The sequence below is a fragment of the Mauremys mutica genome, chromosome 6, assembly GCF_020497125.1.
Source record: "Mauremys mutica isolate MM-2020 ecotype Southern chromosome 6, ASM2049712v1, whole genome shotgun sequence".
NCBI classification, from domain to species: Eukaryota; Metazoa; Chordata; order Testudines; family Geoemydidae; genus Mauremys; species Mauremys mutica.
In genome coordinates, this window is record NC_059077.1 from 15463381 (window position 1) to 15486746 (window position 23366).

A 23366-nucleotide genomic window follows, 5' to 3' on the forward strand; every position below is an offset into this window, starting at 1 on the left:
TCTGGGGACAAAAAACACTCTTTTTCAAACATAGCAATAGCCCTAGCCCTCAGTGGGGACTATGTAAATACTAAATGTCAGATTTCAGCTATTTTGATGCCTTTTTTGTAATTATTATTTAAATATTCCCCCCCCCCCTCAGGTCTAAAATGCCTGGAAGACATTCACCACCCGACATAGACCAAATATGGGCATTTTCACACCGAAACAGGGATGTTTTCAGAAAGTTATAAAATTGTTAAAACAATAAGATATAAAAGCAGCAGCTGTTTTTTTTTTAAAAAGGGAATTTACAACAGGAAAAAGTAGGCTTGTGCCCATTGTTGCTTGTTTATGATGTATAGAGATGGCATGAAAACTTCCCTTTCCACCCTGCTGTATCAGGAACAAGTTTTTGTTATTTTTCTTGCAGGACTCTTTAGAACAGGGGTAATCCGTGGACTCTGGGCCCAAACCAGACTGCCAGATGCTTTTGAATAGATTCTGAAATCTATTTACTTCTTATAATAATAAAAAACACGAACAACAACTTCCCCTGAAGTCTGGACCATGACAAAAATAATAATAATAATGGACTCCTCCTGCTTTAGAGAACTGGAGATCAGGAGTTAGAACTCTCTGCACTTGGCTGAGGGAGGAATGGTAGCAACTCTTTCCTGAGAGCTGTTCTTTCAAGCCTTTGTGTGTGTGTGTGTGGGGGGGGGTTGAATTAAATAGGTGTTAGCCAATCCCACTTCTTCCAGTGTCTTCATCTGACTAAAAACACTTTCTGTGAAGAGAGGCTTAAATTTAGAGGTTTTGGCCCTTCAGTCACCAGAGTGAACCAGAAAAGGTTGTACAGGGAATTTAATAAAGAGAGAGAGACTTACGGATTAGCAGTCTCTTCTAGATCTCTCAGTCTAAGCATATGGACTCTGGGGTCTCTGCTCATACCACAATTCCCCTCTCAACTGCTAATTTTTCAGTCTCTTGTGATGTCATGAGGCTACTAATATGCCAGCTCTTTAGCAAGTATACAAGGATGTAAAGATCAGGGGCCAGAATCTGATCTCAGTTACACCCCTGGAAATCCAGAATAACTTCACTGGGAACACTCCAAATTGGCATTGGTAAGATCAGAATCTTGTGCCTGATGTTCATAATGTAAACACATGAGGGAAGTGGGGGAAGAAACAAAACACTGATTTGGCTTTTTTACATATCAGAGAATCACCCCCACATCACACCCCAAAAAATGACCAGGAAGATCTCTTACTCTTACTGATGATTTCAGGAATTAAAGGGGAGGAGAGTGAATCTGCTTAATCGGGTTTACTATTGCCTGTCTGCTTACTTCAAAGTACAACATCTCACCCTTGACTGAATACACCTTTCGACATGTTCTCTCACATGTTTTTCCTCACTTTTTTTTTTTTTAAAAAAGCAGAAATCATATATACTGTATTCAGCACAGCTAACTGTGCTTGGGAAAAGGTTCCCTTTACCGTGGAGTTTAGCAAACCCATATTTTATCAACTAGGGTGACCAGATGCCCTGGTTTTATAGGGACAGTCCCAATATTTGGGGCTTTGTCTTATATAGGGACCACCTCCACCTCATCCCGATTTTTCACACTTGCTGTGTGGTCGCCCTATTGTCAACACACAACAGTATCTATTCTGGGAACAGAGGCCCATAAAGTCACGTTAAGTCAGTGTTTGCTCCAGCAAAGAAGCAGTCTTCCCTTCAGAGAGTGGACTGTGTTGGCTGATATGCCAGCTTTGACAGTATATATTATTAGCAGAGCTGCCAAGATCAGCCAGAGGCTGGGAGATTTGTATGGTGCTGCAGAACAGATTGTTGGTGCCATCAATTTTTAGGGTGAAAGAACAGGGCATAAGCCATCTGTTGTGTATTTGGTTGTCATGGTTTTGTTGCTATGGCAACTGAGTTAGATTATTATGGGTTAGCTCAACCGGTTTCAACCGGCTGAGAAGCTCTCTGTAGATATGTAAATAAAATGGAGGTTTTGGTTAGCTGCCTGCACTCTGGCCTCAAGTGATTGCTTCCTACACCAGCTGCCCCAAGGATATAACACTGGCGACGAGGGTGAGACTCCGGTGCTGCTCCAGTAACAGAAGGAAGTAGAAGTTAAGGTAAAGAACAAACAAACAAAAAAGCTGCTTGTTTGCACTGACTGTGAAAGTGAAACTAAAAATCATGGCTACTCTGACCAGGCCCCTGGAGCCTTTTGATGAGAATACAGAGCAGTGGCATGTGTATACTGAGCGTTTTGAGCTTTTTGGTATTGCAAATGACATTACAGAAGCGAAGAAGGTGCCAATATTCTTAACTGTTGTAGGGGCTAAAACCTACTCTCTGCTACGCAGCTTACTACACCCTGTTAAGCCTGAGACTAAATCTTACAGTGACATTGTGGAAATCCTGGGGTCTCATTTCTCCCCAAAACCACTGGTAATTGCTGAAAGATATAGGTTCCACAAAAGAGACCAAAAGGAAGATGAAACAGTTGTACAATTTGTAGCCATTTTAAAAAAGCTAGCAGAACACTGTGAATTTAAAGAAATGTTACATGATGCCCTGCGTGACAGGTTAGTGTGTGGCCTGTACAGTGAAGCTATACGGAAGCGCCTACTGACAGAGGCTCAGCTTACCTTACAGAAGGCTGTTGATATTGCTATCTCCATGGAATTGGCTACAAGGGAGGCACAATACATCGGTGCACCCCCTAGGGTGCAAAAAGTGTCACAAGAACCGACCCACAAAACTGTGCAGATTCAAGAATGTTACCGCTGTGGTAAGTCGGGTCACCAGGCATCAGAATGCTGGTGTAAGGACCTGGTGTGTCGACACTGTGGCAAAAAGGGACACATTGAGTGTGCCTGTAAACAAAAGAAAAAGAGGCCTGTGGTCTGGCCGACAAAAAGAGGAACCCTGCATACCCTAGAGCAGACCCAGGATGATCAAGGTGACACCTCATCGCAAGAGGAAGTGCCACTGCATGTTTTGTCTTTGGCAATGGGCTCACATGAATACTGGGTAACCCCGTTATTGGATGGCAAACGTATACGCATGGAACTGGACACCGGTGCAGCCGTCTCACTGATCTCCGAGACTGTGTATAAAGAAAAGCTACAGCATCTTCCGCTGGAGGCAACAAAAACGGTTCTGAAGACATATACGGGAGAAGCTGTGCCTATGCTGGGCACTATTGATGTTAAGGTGGAGCTCAATGGACAGGTGGCTAAATTGCCACTGTTTGTGGTGAGAGGTAACTACCCAGCCTTAATGGGTAGGTCTTGGCTTGGGAAGATTCAACTGAACTGGGCAGAAGTGCACCGGTTGACTAAGGAAGAAACCAGTCTAACCCCTATACTAAGGAAACATGCTGCTGTTTTTGGAGATGATTTGGGAAGTATGAAGGGAATCACTGTGACATTGAACATTAAACCTGGCAGTCCACCAAAATATCTGAAAGCCCGAACTGTGCCATATGCCATCAGGCCAAAAGTTGAAGCAGACCTGGAGCGCCTGGTCACCAATGGAGTCCTAATACCAGTTACCCATAGCTCATGGGCCACTCCTATCGTTCCAATAGTGAAGAAAGATGGCTCTCTCCGGATTTGCGGTGATTTTAAAGTCACTGTCAACCCAGTGTTGTGTGCAGAGCAATACCCGCTTCCCCGCATCGATGACCTCTTCGCGGGCCTGGCTGGGGGACAAAAGTTCAGTAAGATTGATCTGAGTCAAGCATATTTACAGATGCACGTCGATGAAAAGTCCCAAGAGCTGTTGACTATTGTGACTCATAAGGGGCTTTATCGATACTGTCGTCTACCCTTCGGAATAACATCTGCTCCCGCCCTGTTCCAGAGGGCTATGGACCAGATCTTGTGTGGCTTGTCAGGAGTTCAGTGCTATCTGGATGATATCCTGGTCACTGGAAGAAATGAAGAGGATCACTTAAAGAATTTAGAGGCTACCCTACAAAGACTGGAAGAGTATGGCCTACGAGTTCGCAAAGACAAGTGTGAATTCTTCAAGCCCTCTGTTGAATATTTGGGTCACATCATTGATTCTGCAGGTCTTCATAAGGCCCCTGCAAAAGTTAAAGCTATTGTGGAGGCTCCCCCACCTCGAAATGTAAGCCAGCTGCGCTCGTTTCTAGGACTCCTGAACTATTATGGAAAGTTCATCTCATAGTTAGCCACACTGCTAAAACCACTTCATGAGCTCCTTGGGCAGAACAAGGCCTGGAAGTGGACTGAAGCCTGTGATGTTGCGTTTAACAAAGCTAAGGATGCATTGCTAAATTCTGAAGTTCTAACGCACTTTGATCCATCCTTACCACTGCAATTGGCCTGCGATGCCTCCCCTTATGGAGTGGGAGCAGTCATGTCACATATTATGCCTTCAGGAGAAGAGAGACCTATTGCTTTTGCTTCACGCACTCTAAGCAAAGCAGAAACGAACTACGCCCAAATCGAACGTGAGGCATTAGGAATTGTTTTTGGAATTCGGAAGTTTCATCAGTACCTGTTTGGGCGAAAATTTACTCTTCTCACAGACCATCGACCTCTGACATCAATTTTTGGACCTTACACAGGCATTCCCCCATTAGCTGCTAGTCGTATGCAACGTTGGGCATTGTTACTTTCAGCACACACATATGAAATCAAATATCGGAAATCCACTCTACACGGCAATGCAGATGGCCTCTCAAGGTTGCCTTTGCCGGTCAAACACCAAGATAGTGCCCACAAGGAAATCTTCTACTTTGAACAGGTAGAGAATACACCCATCACTGCTACTCAGATAAAGAAGGCAACTCGCGTTGACCCAGTATTGTCCCACGTTATGGACCTGGTGATGCATGGAACATCTCGACAAACCTCTCCGGTCTCATCCGACCTTGTTCCCTACATGTCCAAGCGGACGGAGTTATCGGTCCAATCTGGTTGTTTATTGTGGGGGAGACGTGTCATTATTCCACCACCACTGAGATCACAGATGTTAGAACAGCTACATTCCGGTCACTGTGGAATAGTGCGCATGAAGGAAATTGCACGAAGCTATTTTTGGTGGCCTGGACTGGACAGCGCTATTGAAGAGAAGGCAAAAGCTTGTATGTCATGTCAGGGTGTGAGGAATGCACCCCAGTGGGCACCCCTACACCCATGGGACTGGCCTGAAAACCCGTGGCAACGTATTCACGTTGACTTTGCTGGCCCCCTTGAAGGAAGCATGTTCTTGGTGGCAATAGATGCCCATTCTAAATGGCCAGAAGTCTCTATAATGCAGTCCACTTCTGCAGAGAGTACTATCCAAAAACTACGAGGACTCTTTAGTCGTTTTGGTCTGCCAGAACAACTTGTGAGCGACAACGGACCGCAGTTCGTTTCTCAGGAGTTTCAAAATTTTATGAAAGCAAATGGGATACACCACATCACGTCAGCACCATATCATCCGTCCACCAACGGATTAGCTGAAAGATTTGTGCAGACAATGAAAAACGCTTTGAAATCAGCAAGGGGACAACACTCCATTCAAAAGCGTCTGGATACCTTTTTACTTTCCTACAGAAACACACCTCATGCTACGACCCACGCATCTCCGGCCTTTCTAATGATGGGACGACAGCTGCGCACTTGCTTTGATCTGCTGAAACCTTCTGAACCCCGACAAATTGTGCAACATCAGCAGCAATATCAAGTCATCAGACGGGCACCCAGAGCAAAAGACCGAACCTTTAGCCCGGGACAGCCAGTTTTGGCTCGGAATTATACTTCCAGAGCTAAATGGGTTCCGGCCACAGTCATCACTCAAACAGGACCTGTTTCCTACACAGTCCGGACTGCAGAGAATCTTACCTGGCGGCGACATGTAGATCAGCTGTTGCCAGGTCATGCCAGTCCTCAGGACCCATCTGCAGTTGAGGGGTCTGACTTCACCTCTTCTGGTGAGGGATCGAATCACGAGTCACCTGTTTCTGACTGTTCTCCTCCATTACTGCCGGCGGCTGAGATACCCCTTTGCCCAGCACGAGCTGATACCACCTCCTCACCTGTTCGTGCTGCGGACCCTGAGCCCCTAGTGCTTTCGGGTGCAATAACACCAGTAGTTTGCCGTAATCCACCTAGAGACAGAAGGCCTCCTCATCGGCTGGATCTTTAGCTAGGGCGAACCCACGGTTATGGGGCAAAATAATCCCCAGGGTTTAGCCGGGAATGGAGGCAGTCTACCCTCCTTCTCTAGTCTAGTGTGTGTTTTATTTAGGGGATGTTCTTATTGGGGGGGAGGAATATGTTGTGTATTTGGTTGTCATGGTTTTGTTGCTATGGCAACTGAGTTAGATTATTATGGGTTAGCTCAACCGGTTTCAACCGGCTGAGAAGCTCTCTGTAGATATGTAAATAAAATGGAGGTTTTGGTTAGCTGCCTGCACTCTGGCCTCAAGTGATTGCTTCCTACACCGGCTGCCCCAAGGATATAACACCATCCATGTTTAATGTGAGCAAAACTCGACATTTTATACAATATACAAAATTATTTACCATTTAACTGATAGTCAGAGACTTCAGGAAGTATGAAAAATAGCTCCGTAGTTATGGCCCCAATAGGGGCGAAGATTAAACGAGTCTCCTTCAGCACGGATGTTTAAAAATAAAGCACACCAAATAATCCTGGCCATCAGTCTCATACAGTCTGAGCTTTCAACCCCTCTTCTCACCCATGACTCACGAGCCTCATCTATGCTAGCTTTTTCTCCTAGAAGTGTCTGTAATCGCACTATCGTTGGTGCAGATCCACTGGGGGTGTTGCAACAGCCTAAGCATTGGTACAGACCTGCTCCCAGGCTACCCTACTGAACTTTATAACTCCAACGGTGGAAAAGAAATCACAACATTCGACAGAAAAATTAATACCCCCCCAACATCCCTTCCCCCCCCCCATTTTCCCTCTTAGTTTCACCATGGAGTTAGGTAAAGATCACAGCACTTCAGACCTGATTCAAGACAGCACTTAAGCACGTGATCAACTTTAAGTGCACACGTAAGTGTTGCCCTGAATCGAAGTCCAAAAGTCTCAAATATAATGAAAGCTGTGGCCGCAGCTATCTGCTCTCACAGAGCACATTCAGAACGTTGTCTGCACGTAGTGCCCACATAAGGCGCTGCACAGGTTGGTTGTTCTTGAGTCTGTTTTTTTTTTTTTCTTTTGCAAGGGGAAAGTTCTTGGTTTTTATTTTTCAATAGATTATTTCAAGCAGTCAGAGCCTGGTTCCGGCCTATTTAGAACTATGGTAGAATCTTAGCGAGGGCTGTACTGCTGTTATTTCTGTTTCTGAACAGCAAAGTAATGCAGCATAAAATCTGTGCATAGATAAGAGTAGGGGCTTAAGTTTTCCATGTTCACTGAGGAGAGGGAACAGACCTTGAAGGATTCTTGTAAACCTTGGCTCCAGTTTTAAGCATTATGCCTAACTTTAAGCACCCAAACAGTCCCACTGAAGTTAAACATTATGCCTAGGTACCTTCCTGAACTGGGGTCCTTAACAGGAGTTGTGTTCTTTGGCCCAGTTTACCACCCCCTCCAGTAGTGCGTTGAAGTTCTTATTCTCACATTTCCTACAAGTGTACAGTTAGGAAAATAAGAGGCAATACCAACATGATTTTGAATTGCTGAGATAGGAGGGAGAAATCTTTGTGGTCTTTTTTTAAAACACTGTTTAATGCCTGCTATTTTGTATCTGACATTTCTTGTGATTGCCAGTGTCCCTGTGTTCATTTTGCAGCTATTAACGAGATTATAGTATTTTCTTATCCGCCTACGCTGGAGGGGGAAGGGAGAAGTAGTTGACTTTGAATTGCCACCCAACAACAGGGATGAGGAGAAAGTTCTGGCACAACAACAACACACTACAATAAAGAATGAACGCCGGGGTACTCAATCTTTCCCACCTGCCTCCAATTTCCTGCTATCAGCAAAAGTAAAGAGACAACCAATGAAAAATAAGCACAGTGGAAACCTCTTATAATGAAGTCATTTCTCACACTATGAGCCAAATACAGGACTGATATAAGGTCCTGGCTACAGAGTCCAGCATTCTATGGTTACTGTATCGGCGCAAGGCAGGGAATTTAGGGGCAGGCAGGCATATGGTGAGTCAGTGCACCAACTATGCAGCCAAAACTCCACACACAGGGCTGATATCCAGTGTTGCCAAGGTGCTATAGTAGTGATTGTGTGGGTGTTTGATACCCTGATTGAAGGGTGAAGGGAGGGCTGTTCCATCCCCCACAAACCTCTGAGAGGGCCTTGTGAGAGATTCCATCACATTTGTCCCCATACACAAAGTTTCAGGGCATCAGGGCTTGGCTACACTTGCAAGTTGCAGCGCTGGTAGAGGCTTTCCAGCGCTGCAATTAGTAACCGTCCACACCTGCAAGGCACATCCAGCGCTGCAACTCCCTGGCTGCAGCGCTGGCTGTACACCTGGCCAGGTTGGGGTGTAGCGATTGCAGCGCTGGTGATCCAGCGCTGCTCATCAAGTGTGGACACACACCAGCGCTTTTATTGGCCTCCAGGGAATAAGGAGATATCCCAGAATGCTTTTAACTAAATTACTCTCTTTGTTTTGTTATGCAGCCTCTCTTTGTTTTGTTGTGAACTCCGATCGGAGCGCCGTTGAACTGCTTATCTAAAAAACAAACACTGATCACAGCAAACAGGAGCTATCTGTACCTGGCTGTGAACGATCAAATGAGAGGCAAGCAGTTTGCTTGACAGAGAAACAGCATTGGATGCAGGCTGTTTGCAATTAAGACTAAGGGTTTGCGAACATTTTGTGATTTTTCAATCCAGGGAAGCTAACACACAGTGTTGGCTCCAAAAATCCACTCTCTCTATCTTCCCCGCTCCCTGTCACAGTACACCACCCTCCACCCCCCTCTTTTGAAAAGCACGTTGTTGCCACTTGAATGCTGGGATAGCTGCCCATAATGCAGCACTCCCAACAGTGCTGTAAATGTGGCCACACACCAGCGCTGGCCCTGCACAGCTGCACGACCAGCGCTGTAACTCCCAGCGCTGCAACTTTCAAGTGTAGCCAAGCCCTCAGAGTTCACCCTAACATTCTTCCACTCTAGTCCAACTGGAATCTTGCAGCCTAACGAGCTGAGAGGCACCAAACAACAAGGGTAGCTGCCTCCCACCATTTTAACTCTGCTCACAAGCCAACTCTGTACTTCAATGGAGAATGAATTGCCATTCTACCTCCCCACCAAACCCCTCAATTGTTTTAAATAAATAAATGAGCATGTCCACAACAACAGAATACAGCCAGCTAGAATCAACATTCCATTTGCAGTGCATGGCATGTGTGTGTTACATATGCTCAGGATCCTGGCTGAACTAGCATTACAACTCCATCAGAGGCAGACACCCAACTCAAAAGGCACGAGTCAGAGCACAGCCAGAAACACAGGAGTTCACATTTGTGACACACTTAAATTTTCAAGTTGAAGGCAGATAGATTCTGGCATTTCTAGGAGCTGTACAGGCTCCTTTCCACAAAAGCTATTCGGAGAAGTGCTGAGATCCAGGCTGAACATTTTATCACTCTGGAATTTAACCAAGACACCAATTGAATACATTAGTATTGAAGCTATGCTGTTGTTATTGCAGGCAAGTTAGGGATGCACATTCATCTACAAACACTTCCACTAGTCACTAAAGTATTACTTTTCGCTAATATTTCTTCTACCAAGGCCATCATCAAAACAAGCTTCTTAAAAAGGCAAATTATAAATCTCTCCAATAGTGAAGTGTGAGCTAAGCAAGATTTAGAGACCCCACCACTGTGCAAGAGCAACTACATTTCTAAAAATTAGGTAATCCCATTCTAACAGTGCAATAATACCAAGTATTTCTATCATCATCAACACACCTCAAAGCAACAGCCCCTGTAGAATAAATATAAAATTAGAGAATAAAAGTTAGCATAAGTTTGGTTAAAGAAAGGCCCTAGCTAGCAAATAAAAGACCTCAAAAGTAATGAGCTGTAAGGTCAGACGGAATAAAGTTGGGAGACTGTATCTGGTTCTAAAAGTAATGAAATAAAGAGGAGTGTCTAAAAAGGCAGGCCTCTGACCAATAGGGGTGCAGATGGTTTTAAATAAGAGAGAATATTGGTCTTAAAAGGAGCCAACATGAACCTTCCCACCCCACATACAAGTAAAGCCTATGTGAATCCAGGTGCAACAGGTGCTGCTTGTTGGTCAGCAAATGGAAGGGGAAGAAAGGCCTTGGAGAAAGATGGTTGTAAGTCTTACTGGATTAAGACCAGAAATAAGAGTGAACTGTCTCAAACTGTTTTTTAGCTGAAGTCAGTACTTGGCAATGACATCACTGTTTGTTAAATGGTATAAATGTTAACTCTTAAAGGGCTCATTGCTAATATTTGCCTGACCACACTGGAGCTGACCAATATAGGACTAAGCACCTCTGGATTTAGCCCACTTGCAAATATCTTGATCAAAGGTTTATAAACATTTTCTTACTTTTTGGATGTAGAAATTGCTTATTATTTAGGCTTTTTAGGCACGTTTAGAGCAATTGTATAGATACCATTTGGCCTTTGGATTGAATAAAGGAATTTATGGTTAAATTAGTGAAGTGATAATATCCTGCATAAATAATCATTCCAAAAGCCTCACAAACAGTGCGAGAATAAAGGATAGAGCTGTTCTCATAGTTGCTTAGGTTGAAGCATGCCAGCAACTGGATGCCTTAACAAATTGGAAAGATTATTTTAATCACGTAGAGCCTACCAGAGCCACGAATCAAAAAGAAATCACCTGAATGTTATTTGCATTACAGCCAACACTAGTATTTATTGTCCATTTAAGGGGAACTCAGAAAAGTCCCCTTCTATCATTCTGCGCTTGCATGATGACTAATTCACACACTGGGCCCTCTCCTGCTCCCACTTCCCAGGGAAACCTTTGCCATTGACTTCAACTGGAGTAGGGAAAGGCCCATCACTTGGCAGCCAAACAAGTGCACTTTCACTACCCTTTGTTTTGTGCAAGAGCTTGCCATGGATTGAGGAGCTGGCTCTGCGGATTACCAAGCGAAACACTCTGGTTCTTATCCCCTGAATTCATGGGCTTCAGGCATCTAAGAGGCTGTACCTGGGTACCAGAGTCAGCTGCCACTGGTTCTGCAAGGACCATGAATTGACCATTGAGGAGTCACTAGATCCTCCATGCCCCAGGAAAGGCAGAATGACAGCAGCCATGGAGGGAGGAGTTAGAGCAGAGGGTATAAACCATAGTAATTAACAGGGGCTTCCTTCAGCCTTTACACTGAATAACTGGGTAAGGATGAGGCACCACCGAGCAACACAGCAAACAAGACTGGCTTTGTATTTTCTGCATCATGTTTGTCTTTTTAATTCATTTTCCTTGCATCTGTCATTGTTTCTCCAGTGCCATCTTATGGACCTAGTTCAGCAGGTGTGCTATGAAGCCCTGCCACCTCATCAGCCTGTGCTACTCTTGAACATACGTCTAACTTCTTTCTCTGGTCTTTAAACCAGCTCAGTATGGGCCTGTTCCTACAGAGATACTGAACATCCCACAAACTCCTAGTTAAGGACACTAAGGGGTTTTTCCTTTGCTGTAGTAAATCCGCCCCCTTGAAAGATGGTACCTAGGTCAATGGAAGAATTCTTCCACTGACCTAACTATGTCTACAGTGGGGGTCAGGTCAACTTAACTAGTCACACAGGGCATGAAATTTTTCACAGCCCTGAGCGATGTAGCGAGGTTGACCTAAGTGTTAGGTAAAGACCAGATCTTAGAGTTGAAGGTGCTCTGCACCAAGTGTATACAAATGGAAGGTGAGGCCGCTCAGCACCTCCTTAGAGTGAGAGTGTTTAACCGACCAAAATAGTAGGGCAACAGGGAAAGAAACTAACTCCTGTCAGAAATTTTGGAAGTCTCACTCTTGCAAGATTCCTCTGTCCTGGGCAAAGAACAGCTCCAGGGGAGATAATGCTGTGATTGTGTTAGTGCAATAGAGCACATCAGATCAATAGAGCTTTTAGCAAGACACTATATTGGATTGCAGCAACTAGTGCTGTCCAACTTCCTTATACCCAGAGACAGCACTTTCTTTCCAGCAGGAGAGGTCACCGGTATGGCCATACTGTTTCTGTATTTTGCCATTTGGGCTTTAAGAAAGAGTCACCTCTTCAGCTATAGTAGCCTGCTGAAGTGCATTGCTTTGCCCATAGGTGTAGTTTGACTTCTATATTTGGGAGCGACGAGGGCTTAATATTATTATTAATAGGTATAGATCTAACTTTCCGATTTACCAATTGTTAGGCTCTGAGTTTAAATGGCTGCTGTTATTGCTAGGGGATGCACCGCAACACGACACAAGCACAAGGGGAGGGATAGGGTTGGAATTTAGCGGGTGGAAACTTTATCCCAAAGCCATGGGCTGGACTCACCTTGCCAGTTGCCGTTGCAGAGCCAGGGGCACCCTGATAGCAGCCCAGGCTCTAGGCTGGGGGCTGCATGTTCCACTGGGCAGAAAGCCCCATTTCAGCAGCTCGCAGCAGCCCCTGAAAGGAGGCTGGACAGGAGGGGGGGGCTCCCAGCAAGTGCTCCTGCCTTCCCAGGCCCCAGTGAAATGCCAGGTGTGCTTTCACTGAGCTGTGAGACAGCAAGGGGTGGGGACAAATGGAACAAACCTGACCAGGTGGCCAGAGCCCCAATGCACCCTCCACACCTGGCCCTGCCCCAGAAACTGCAACTCCCCTACCCTCTCCAGATCCTGGGGGGCAGGGGGTAATTTGCTATTGCAATCAGTTCTGCTACCACGATCCAGCCCATTCCCCCACCGCTTTGTTGCTGCCCCCATCCCAATGGCGAAGGGCCCCTTGACAGGATGGGGGGGGACGGAGAGGGCTGTCCAGCAAAGGCCCCCTCCTCCAGTCCCCTCCTATTGCCCAGGTTTATAACGTGGCAGCCCCTAGCCAGGCAGCAGTACCTCCCTCCTGGCTAGGACCCATCCTGTCCTCTGTCCCAGTGCTGCAGTGAGCTTGTGTTGGAAAATCATAGTGCTAATGAAGCCTTTCCGTATTAGGCCTGAGTAAACCAAAGTTATGTTATGCTTGTCCAAACTGTGTTGGAAAGCTTACAGAACTCATTAGACTGAAGGCCGTGTATCTACCTAAGTCAGCTATTTCGCTTATCAGTTTTGTTTGGCTCCCCAAGTATATGTTGGCTCCCCAAGATTATGCAGCTGTGTTCCCATGTATGTCTTCAAGATATTTAGTACAAAGGGTCAACAGATGTACCTTGTTTCCCCTTCAGAATGACAAATGTATCCTCAACAGCTGTATGTCTCTTGTAGCCCCCACAAAATGATATATGTATCCTGCGTACCCAATTATCCCCTAATAGATACATGTACAGGGTCTATAGGTCAACCAAATGACGTAGACAAACGTAGGCTAAGTTGTTTGTTACTGATTATAAAAAGGCCCGTTCGGACTTGTGGGGTGTGTCTCTCTCTTTGGCACGAGCCGAGATGAGAGCACCCGCTCAGCTGACCGATCAATAAAGATAATGGTACTCGTCTCTCTGATCCTCCGTGCCTCCTTGGTGTAATTAGGTAAGCTCCGGGGGGAAAACGAGCCCTTTTGGCTAACACTTGTGTGGGTCTCTTGTCCTGGGCTCGGTGGTGAAGCCATGTCCCTGGGGCAGGCTGCTGGCAGGGAGCGGGCTGGAGCCATGCATCACTGATCACTGCAGCTGGAAGGGGAGGTAAGAGCCTGGCTGAGCGGGCCGGCCAGGGACTATGCTGGACACACAGACCGGTCCCAGGACGCAGCTGGTGGGGAACCCCAACTCTGCCTTAGCTTTATGGGAGATGGTCCATGGCCAGTTTCTTCTTTGCTCCCAAGGATGGTTTTAGTTGTTTCCCCATTATCAACATATACAGTTCGGGGGGAGGATGCCTCCCCATCACCCTCTCTCTCTTTCCATAGCTTTGTCCCATCATTTGCTGCAGAGGAAATACCAACAGTTACATAGTTTTTAGAAGCTGATGTTCAATAGTCCATCAAATGCAGATTTGTCTCCCCCACCACTCTGCTGAACAAAACTGAAGACTGTCTTCACACAAGTTAAAGCCAGAGGTACTCGTACGCCGGTAACTCATATGGATCAATTGTGGCCAAGTATCATGGACATGCTTGTCTGAGCTTAACAAGCCACTGGCTGCCTTGATACTATTAGGCGCTTTAATTAGGATGCTACAAAGATCTCTCCTGCCTAGTGTGGTTCCTAAGGGTATGTCTGCACAGCAACTGGGGGATGCAATTCCCAGCTTAGGTAAATGTGCATGTGTTAGCTCAAGCAGAGGGCTAAAAATTACACCTCCCCGCTTCTGTGGGGGAATAACCTAAGACAAAGGCAAACTTAGCAAGAATTGCCTGAGAAAGAGAAGTGGTAATACATGTTCCCAAAAATCTCCTTATTGTACATCACTTAACTGCAGTACAAATAAGTTGATACTAAGGCATACAGCTGTACATATTTATAGCAGTAGACTGGACATCAGCAGAGCTACACTCTCTTTCCATCTGTCAGTGGTTCCATATATGGCCATAGGAAAGTCACTTAACTTCTGTGTCTCAGTTCACCCATTTGCACTTACTAACCCTCACAAGACTGTTTGCAGACTTCAATGAGATCTTCATGTGCTGTAAGTGATAGAAGTGTAAAACATGACTACAGGCCCTGTGACAGCTGACATGCCATCAGACAATTGCCTCCACTAACCGTTCTGAGATGTTTAAATTCAAAGGAGAACAGAGTTTGGGACAGAAATGCATCCATTTCAAGCCTATTAACATGGCATCAGACTTTTTAAACATTCTTGGCATGTTAATATAAGTAAAAATCTTCTTGGCTTAAAAAAAACCCAAAACAGTCTAATAACTACTAGTAAGTTATGTGAAGCATTTTCATATTGATTCATTCAGGAATGACCTGCTGAGTAGATCTTTGTTTTGCTCTGCATGGGTCAATCCTGAACTCCTTAATCCAGCCAAATCATAGGCCAAGATTTCCCCAGTAAGTAGCACAGGACAGAGCCTCATGGGGGGGCTTTCACGGACTGACATTATGTTCCAGAACGCCAACACCTACTGTAATGCTTGGATCAAGATGTCTGTGCGAGTGTGGAATCAGTAGCTGACCTCATGCCTTTTGTGGATTAAGGGAAGGCATCAGATAGGAGACTTTTCAACAGTGAGTCATGCAAACAGCTTCCTGTTAAAAATACCGTAAGATGAGTCCTCCAATAAAACAGGTTTGGTCTCCATTACATGAGCTATTACCCACTGAATTTGAATTTCTGGATTTTCTATTTTGATGTTAAAGACAGACCTAAGCTGCAACGTTCAGATTCAGAACAGAACTTCCCCAACAACATTTTGTATCTAGGGCCCTCTCTATCGGATACACAGGTTGTCTTGCACAGTTCCTCAAGAACCTTGACGTGTATATTTGCGGCCCAATTTACCCCAGTATCAATCAGTGCAGCTACAGTGGGTGACTGTGACAATGGAATCAGGCCCTCGGTGTTTCGACTGGCGAATCTTTATAAACCCAGCGATGTGTTTTAAAAACATACGTGCTTGGAGATTTGTTTGCCAGGTGTACAAACAGGCCACTAGAACTAAATCAATTGAGTAGCTACCAGTTCTGAACTGCTAATTGTCATTAACATTGTGCTGTTTTTTAACAGTAAACAGCACACTGACTTTTACTCCAAACCCAAATCACTTCAGAAGGGCCTCAACAAAACAGAAAAGAGAGTTCACCATGACAGCATCTTCACAGGATGACAGTCATTTATTAGCAACATTATAGAAGACCTTAATAACCATTTTACATTAGTTCAGAAGCCTAAACTTGATTGCTATTTGGGATTTCAACTCCAATCATCAAAACCCAATTAGAGATATAAGCACCAAATGCCACTTTTAAAGGAAATATGTTAGTTTCCTAGAAAGTCAATGACGACATTATCTCACAGCCAGGTCTTTTACATGTGACAAAGCTGATGCTATTTATGGATTAGGCTTTTGTCCTCTACTAACAGGGAATTTGCTATTATTCTTCCTTTTTGTTCTGATCATGCTGTCAAGTCATGCTGTCGGCCTTCGATAAGTGCACTTTTTTGTGCACTTCTTACAATAGTCAAAACATTTAAGGAAAAATAAATTGCTTTTTTAGTTGGACTTGTCACCCCTGGTGTGTGGAATAAGCAACCCAACAGGTCTTTCACTGTTCTAGGGACTCGATTCTGAAAATCCTTACTTCCACAAGTTAGACGTTATCACACAAACAATTCCACTGAGTCCAGGGAATGCATAAAAATTCACAGGATCAGCCCTTCTAGTTCATGATTCCTCCTGGATCCACTTAGCATTGACAGCCAAAAAAGGCGGCCTCTCAAAATTATGGTCCAACATGCCTCCATAACCTTGAAACAATGTACCAATACTGCACAGAATTAGTCTGCACAACTGATACTTGAAAATCCACTGCTCAAGAGCCAGCAAGATATTCAGAGCCATGTACAAGCAAGACAACTGGAACAGATTCCTTGAAAGAACTGGTTCCACTCCGGTGACTGATGAGCTACCACGCTGACAATGATCAAAGCAAAATCTTAAAAAATCCAATAGTTTAAAATGTCAGCACTTTTATACCCTTCCAGCAAACATTGGGGATTGGTCCTGCTTTGAGCAGGGGATTGGACTAGATGACCTCCTGAGGTCCCTTCCAACCCTGATATTCTATGATTTCTATGATTATTTGTAGGCCAGCTACATACAACTTTTCATGTGTCCATGTCCAGCAATATTTATAGCTTTTAATAAGAATATTCCCCAGGTTCTCACCCACTGAAATATTCTTTATAAAGCACCATGAACATCACAGCACAGGGACAGGATTCTCTGCCTGAAAGCAGTAATTGATATTCATTACACACAATCAGCAGCTTTCCTCATTTAAAAAAAACAAGACAAAGTGTATGTTCCCCTGTTAAAGAGAACAGAAATACCTATAGCCCTGAGAAGTGCATAACACATACAACATTCAAAACACATCACATCTCATCTCACCATCAGGCCCTTTGAAAGCACCTGATGAGGAGCAGGAATTACTGGCACATCCCTTCAAACATGGGAAAGGATGTGTCACAAATCTCTCCTTCAGGACTTTGAGTTCTCCAAAGCAAAGGCTGTAGCTTCATACGTGTTTGTACAACACCTAGCTCAGTGGGGCCCGGATCCTGACTGGAGACTTTGGACACTACCCACACTGCAAATATTAACAAGCATTTCCTATTTAAAATGGGAAGCAATTTGATACAAGCAGTATAAAAAATCCAGGAGAAATAAAGATCTAGATTGTTGCCAATTATGTCTTTCTTTATCAGCAATATCCCTCCCCGAATGCCAGACACTTCATTACACTGGTCCTTTTACCCATCAAGCTTGTTCCACTGATGAAACATGAGCTGGAAAAAGTCATAGTTATTTTCTCTGTATCCCTTTTGCTCCAGTATGCTCTGTCATGACAATTAGCTGACAAACATGCATGCTGATGTTGTTCCTACACTAAAGTACACTTTTTTTTTCAAAAGTAAAGAATTGTATAAAAACGTGTACATTACAGATAAGCACATATCACAGCTATAGTTAATGGTCAGTGTTTCTATCCTGACTATAAACACAGTTTAACAAACTGAACTAGGAAGAAAATGTCATTGATCTTCATCCAGCGAACAGTAGTTCACTTCTCTCCTCCCCTATCAGGCATAGGATAATGAAATTTATTTACAGCCAGATTCTACCACCGATACTAATGCTGAAAAGCACCTTACCCCTCCAGCAGACTCACTGAAATCAACAGGACTAAGGCCTGAAGACTAAATCAAAGAATAAAGTACAAAGTGGCAGAATCTGGCCCTTAACTATTCCAGTGTTTATTACATCTTGTTTAGTTAGCTACTCCCCACAGTAGTTATAATAGTTGGAGCAGCAGACATTATTTCCCCATCAAGTTATTGCATGTGAGGGAATAATGCTCCAAAAAATGAAACAATTAATTTTTTATGTACCAATTTTCTTTTTGCGCAATGGGTCAATAGTATACAGAGCGATCAGCGATAAGCTTTCTGTATCACCAGGTGCTTTTATCCAACTGTAAAGCATACGTTAGACATCTGTCAGCATCTAGGCAAGGTAGCCTCAACACCACGTACAAGAAGATCACTTAGTTATTTTCTTTTCATTGCAATGTAAGAATTAGAGGTGAGTTTTGATAATACTGCTAGTGAATATTTCTTGCATAGCCCTTAAGTATCAGAAAACAAAATTCTTATTAGAAATATTTATGTTACCTGTAATTGATCATTATAATGATAGATTTTAGGAATAGCAGGAACCAGAAAATAATAATATTTTGCTCATATTTTTAAACAATTACAGTACTTTTAGCGTACTGGTATGTTTGATGCCAAATTTTCAGAATTTTTTTTAAATAGTTGCAATCTCGGCAGTTTGTATTTATCCACTGATAAAAAAAAAACCTGGTTTATAAATCTCAGTTAATCCAAAAAAAAACAAACATATTTGGCTAACAAATCAGATAAAGGCTTTGATCACTCAGTCGAAGACTACAGTACAATGCATCAAACCCAGGTCCAATGTTACCTGTACCGGAAGGGTGGAATTCATCCCAGTACAGAAAGCCCATGAAAGTCCCTCTATATCCCATCATGCCCCCACTTATTCCTTTAGGCTGAGATATATGTCAGAGTGCAAGGCTAGCACAAGGCTTACACACCACATATCATAATCAGAAGGTTTCAGTAACTCTTGTACCCACCCTGTGCTCAGCCACAGTGAGCATGTTGGTATAACAAGCAACTGGTAGACTGTGGAATCACAATACTTGGCTTAAAACAACTTTGCTAACCCTTGCAGTTCAAATGATTTAGTTAAATGTAAATGGATGGCTCTCCTAACGAAAGACGTTTGGTACATGGTGAAGAACCTTAAATAGCTGAAACGGAAAGGAGGAGAATGAAAACCAAAACCAAACGTCCTATAACACCATATTTACAGTTTTCCAGTCTTTCCCTACAAAAAAATCTCCCCTAGACCAATGTAAACCAAGAGTATTAAAATGGGAACATATGTCCCTCTCCAAATGTTTCCCATTGCTAGTATTCTAATATTGGCAGGTCTGCTTCAACAACATAAAAGAGGTCTCAAGAGGGGCAAGCTTTTTTTAATGGTTTATCATCTTCATGGGGAAAATTTCATAGGGGACAAGAAACTCCATTACAGCCCAGTCACAAAGTTTCCAGCCAATCATCCCATCTTGGACATCCATCAAAGGTCAGGATCATCCATAAAGAGACTGAGGGCACCATACTTTTTCCTGATCCCCATACATATTTCAGTCCCTGTATCACTCCCTGCTGGCTGCAACCCTCAACCCATTCCCTTCTGGGATAGAAGAATGGGCAGGAAAAGTTTACATAGTGGAGGAACAAAACAAGATCATGCTGACTGGGTTAGCATGACTTTCATTGGGTAATACCTGTGTGGTTCTGGGAAAGGACAGCATGGTCCATCTCCCTAGTCCTGTTCCTCCTGATTCTCAGAGTCCAACCCCTGTAGCACATCCACAGAGGCAGAGGAACTTCATAAGGATTAGGAAGGGACAAAGCCAGAGAGCCAGCACTCTCCTGCCGCACAAACCCCCTCCTCCCCACTTCAGAAGTGAAAGAGTATCCAGTTAGATGGGTGGGGGATAAGCCCACTCAGACACCACCTCTGAGGGTGACTATTCTCCTGTTTACATCTTTCCTTAAACATCTAGCATATAAACATTAAGTAAACCAAAAACCCAACAGCAATGTCTGCAAAGACACACACACATACACCCCCACACCCACTATGAGTGGTGGCTCCCACACAGAGAGTTTATATAGGATGGAATAAACATCAATAATGTGACTGGCCGTGAAACCAAGAGAGGACAACCCCACTCCAAACTAATTCATAGAATCATAGAATATCAGGGTTGGAAGGGACCTCAGGAGGTCATCTAGTCCAACCTCCTCCTCAAAGCAGGACCAATCCCCAACTAAATCATCCCAGCCAGGGCTTTGTCAAGCCGGGCCTTAAAATCCTCTAAGGAAGGAGATTCCACCACCTCCCTAGATAACCCATTCTAGTGCTTCACCACCCTCCTAGTGAAATAGTGTTTCCTGATATCCAACCAAGACCTCCCCCACTGCAACTTGAGACCATTACGCCTTGTTCTGTCATCTGCTACCACTGCGAACAGCCGAGCTCCACCCTCTTTGGAACCCCCCCTTCAGGTAGTTGAAGGCTGCTATCAAATCCCCCCTCACTCTTCTCTTCTGCAGACTAAACAAGCCCAGTTCCCTCAGACTCTCCTCGTAAGTCATGTTCTCCAGCCCCCTGATCATTTTCACTGCCCTCCGCTGGACTCTTTCCAATTTGTCCACGTCCCTTCTGTACCAAGGGGCCCAAAACTGGATGCAATACTCCAGATGTGGCCTCACTAGTGCCAAATAGAGGGGCATGACCACTTCCCTCGATCTGCTGGCAATGCTCCTACTAATGCAGCCCAATATGCCATTAGCTGTACTGGCAACAAGGGCACACAGCTGACCCATACATAACCAAAGTTCATAACTTCACATATGACAATAGTACATACAATCCAATGAGATATGACTAAAAGAACAAAAAAAAACCCAAAAAAACACAGGATGTGTTAAATTTATCTCTTTTAATAGAATACCCACCATATATTATGGGGTTAAAACAGCAGCATTTCATGGATTTTAATAATTTTACTTTATGCTGCTTTGCCTAGTTTTACTATTTCTGGAATTTATAAGCTTGTTTTATTTTGTTTTACTTAGAGGTTGTTAATGAAACCTGTTGAGTATACAGGTCATAATTTTTATGTTCCTACTTATGCTGATATATACCAAAGCTAAAGTGTTTTGCTCATGTCTGGTCTCATGAGAAACATCTTATTTCTGAGAATATCCCATGGAGGGCATACAACATTCATCCACTCCAGCAGACAGCGCAGACAATATAAGGCAAGAGACTCAATCTCAACTAGACTGCATCATTAAGCTGTCCCCACTTCAGTTCATTTTATATTGACAAGGCTTCTTTAAAAAAAAAAAGTTTGATTTTTTAAGAAACCTTATGCAGGTGCCTGATGCAATAAAAACACTGTAGGAACCATGAGCCTCTGTCCCCTCCCCATCTGTGCTACAGAAAAGGAGGGTATCAGTTTTGTTTTTTTAAAAACTATAATAGGAGGATGGTCAAAAGTTGCTGAGTTGATGTCCCCTCCACAAATAAATAAATAAATGCTGCCTAAATCTCTTTCTGGTGGTTGTTTCAGTGAGACTCTGTCCTTCCCCAGTGCAAGCAGCCTGCTGCAGGTTTCCCAGACAGACTCAATGACTCTGACACACCCCACCTGTATGGTAAGGAACAAACACCCTCAGTGCCAGGCAAGGGACCATCCACATTTCCTACATGATCCAACAATGTGAGGAGAGGGCCAGGGCCCAGCCTGCTTCACCAGGCCAGCACAGAGGAAGGTACAGGGGCATTTTGCTTTAGAGCCAGCAAAGCAAATAGCCAGAATATTAAACGTAAGGGCTGTCACCAACACATACCGCTTGCTACTGTTTGGGAAGTGTCACCAGTCCCTAACCTGTCACTGCAGCAACAACAACTCTGACATTTCCCTTTCTCTGTTCCCCGCCTATGGCTCAGCCCAACCTTTGCATAGTTACCTGATCCTGCCAAGTTCAGGGGCAACCATCAGCCTTTTCCTTCTAAACTTATCCTGCCCCCTTCCAACCCCCCTTCCCCCATATTAATTAAATCAGGTCTGTAGCACCATAAATTTACACACCACTTTGTAGGAAAAAGTGACTGATTCATGGTCACTTGGCTTTTATACCGATTAATACTCCCTGAGCCCCCACACTCAATTACTTGCAGCCGCTTCTCCCACATCAGCCTTTTGGAGGTAATAAGCTGTCACCACGATGGTCCCGCAGAAACGGCCTGGAGGGGCCAGCAGAGAGGAGGAAGGGGGGCGCCATGCAGCGCACTGGGAGAGGGCTCTGCAGAATGGGGCAGGTGGAGCGATGCAGGGGCGAGGGGGCAATAAACGGGGTGAGCGGGGGAGGGAACGGCCGGGCGGGGGGCACGGTCCAGCTAACAGCAGTGAGGAGCTGCCTGCAGCTGGCGTGGAGGACGGAGCTGGCCCCGCAGGGCGGGGGGCAGAGGCAGGAAGTTTCTCTAGGGGCAGGTGCCGCCGGTGGGTGGCAGCCAAGGGGAAGGAGCTGCCGGCCGCGGGGCGCCCCGCGCCTCAGGGAACAGGCAGCGAGCGGCACCCCGGGGAGGCCGAGAGGGCCCGTGCGGGTGCCCAGCTCCCCGCGGCGGGGAGAGGCCGCCAGGTGCGGGGCTCCAGGTAAAATCCTGCCGCCGCCGCCCTCTCGTCTCACGGCAGCAGAAGTTCGGCTCGGCTCCAAAACACGCAGCGCAGCCCCCGCGGGCCGCCCCCGGCCAGGCTGCAGAGGGGCGCCCTGGGCACCCAGCGGGGGCCCGGCTCGGGTGCCCAGGGAGAGCAGAAAACTACCGCACCCGGTAACAGGGCGGCAGCTCCCGGCGGAACCCCCCGCTCCAAGGGGCAGCGGAGCCGCCCCGAGGCGCGCACGGCGGCGGGCAGGGGGTCCCCCCCCTCGGGGGGGGGCGGTTATAGTCTCCCGGGACTCCCCGCGCCGCTCACCTTGGTGTAGAGCTCGGAGACCGACATGTCCTGGCCGGGACCCCCGGAGGGGCGCGGGGCGCAGCCGGGGACGGAGGGCGCGGTAAGCCGGGGTGCGGAGGGCGGGTGTCCGGCCCGGCCCGGCCGCGAGGCTGCTAGCGCCGAGGGTCCCGGCTCACACGGCGCCGGGCGACATTGGCACCGGGCTGCAGGGAGCGTCCGCCAGTCTCCGCCCCGGGGCTTCTCCCGCTGCGCAGCCGGACGCGACCTTCGCTCCCGCCGCCGCGGCTGAAGTTATTGATCAATCCGAGGAGGAGGCGGGTGGACGCGGCAGGTCCAGCTCCGCCTCGCGCGCCGCTCCCAGCGCAGGTATGGGGCGGTGCGGGGGAGCCCGGAGCCTGCTGGCCCGGCTCG

The 23366-nt window shown here is 45.7% G+C and overlaps 1 protein-coding gene across 2 annotated transcripts in view; it reads right to left on the reverse strand.

The window, feature by feature from the left end:
* Positions 1-23080, reverse strand: part of MYO5B (myosin VB) — a 353047-nt gene extending 329967 nt beyond the window's left edge. For both annotated transcript variants that reach the window (XM_045022478.1, XM_045022477.1), the window contains exon 1: positions 22974-23080. In XM_045022478.1, the coding sequence (XP_044878413.1) occupies positions 22974-23000 (27 nt within the window). In that variant the 5' untranslated portion in view covers positions 23001-23080. The remainder of the gene's footprint in view (positions 1-22973) is intronic.
* Positions 23081-23366: the final 286 nt, after the last annotated feature.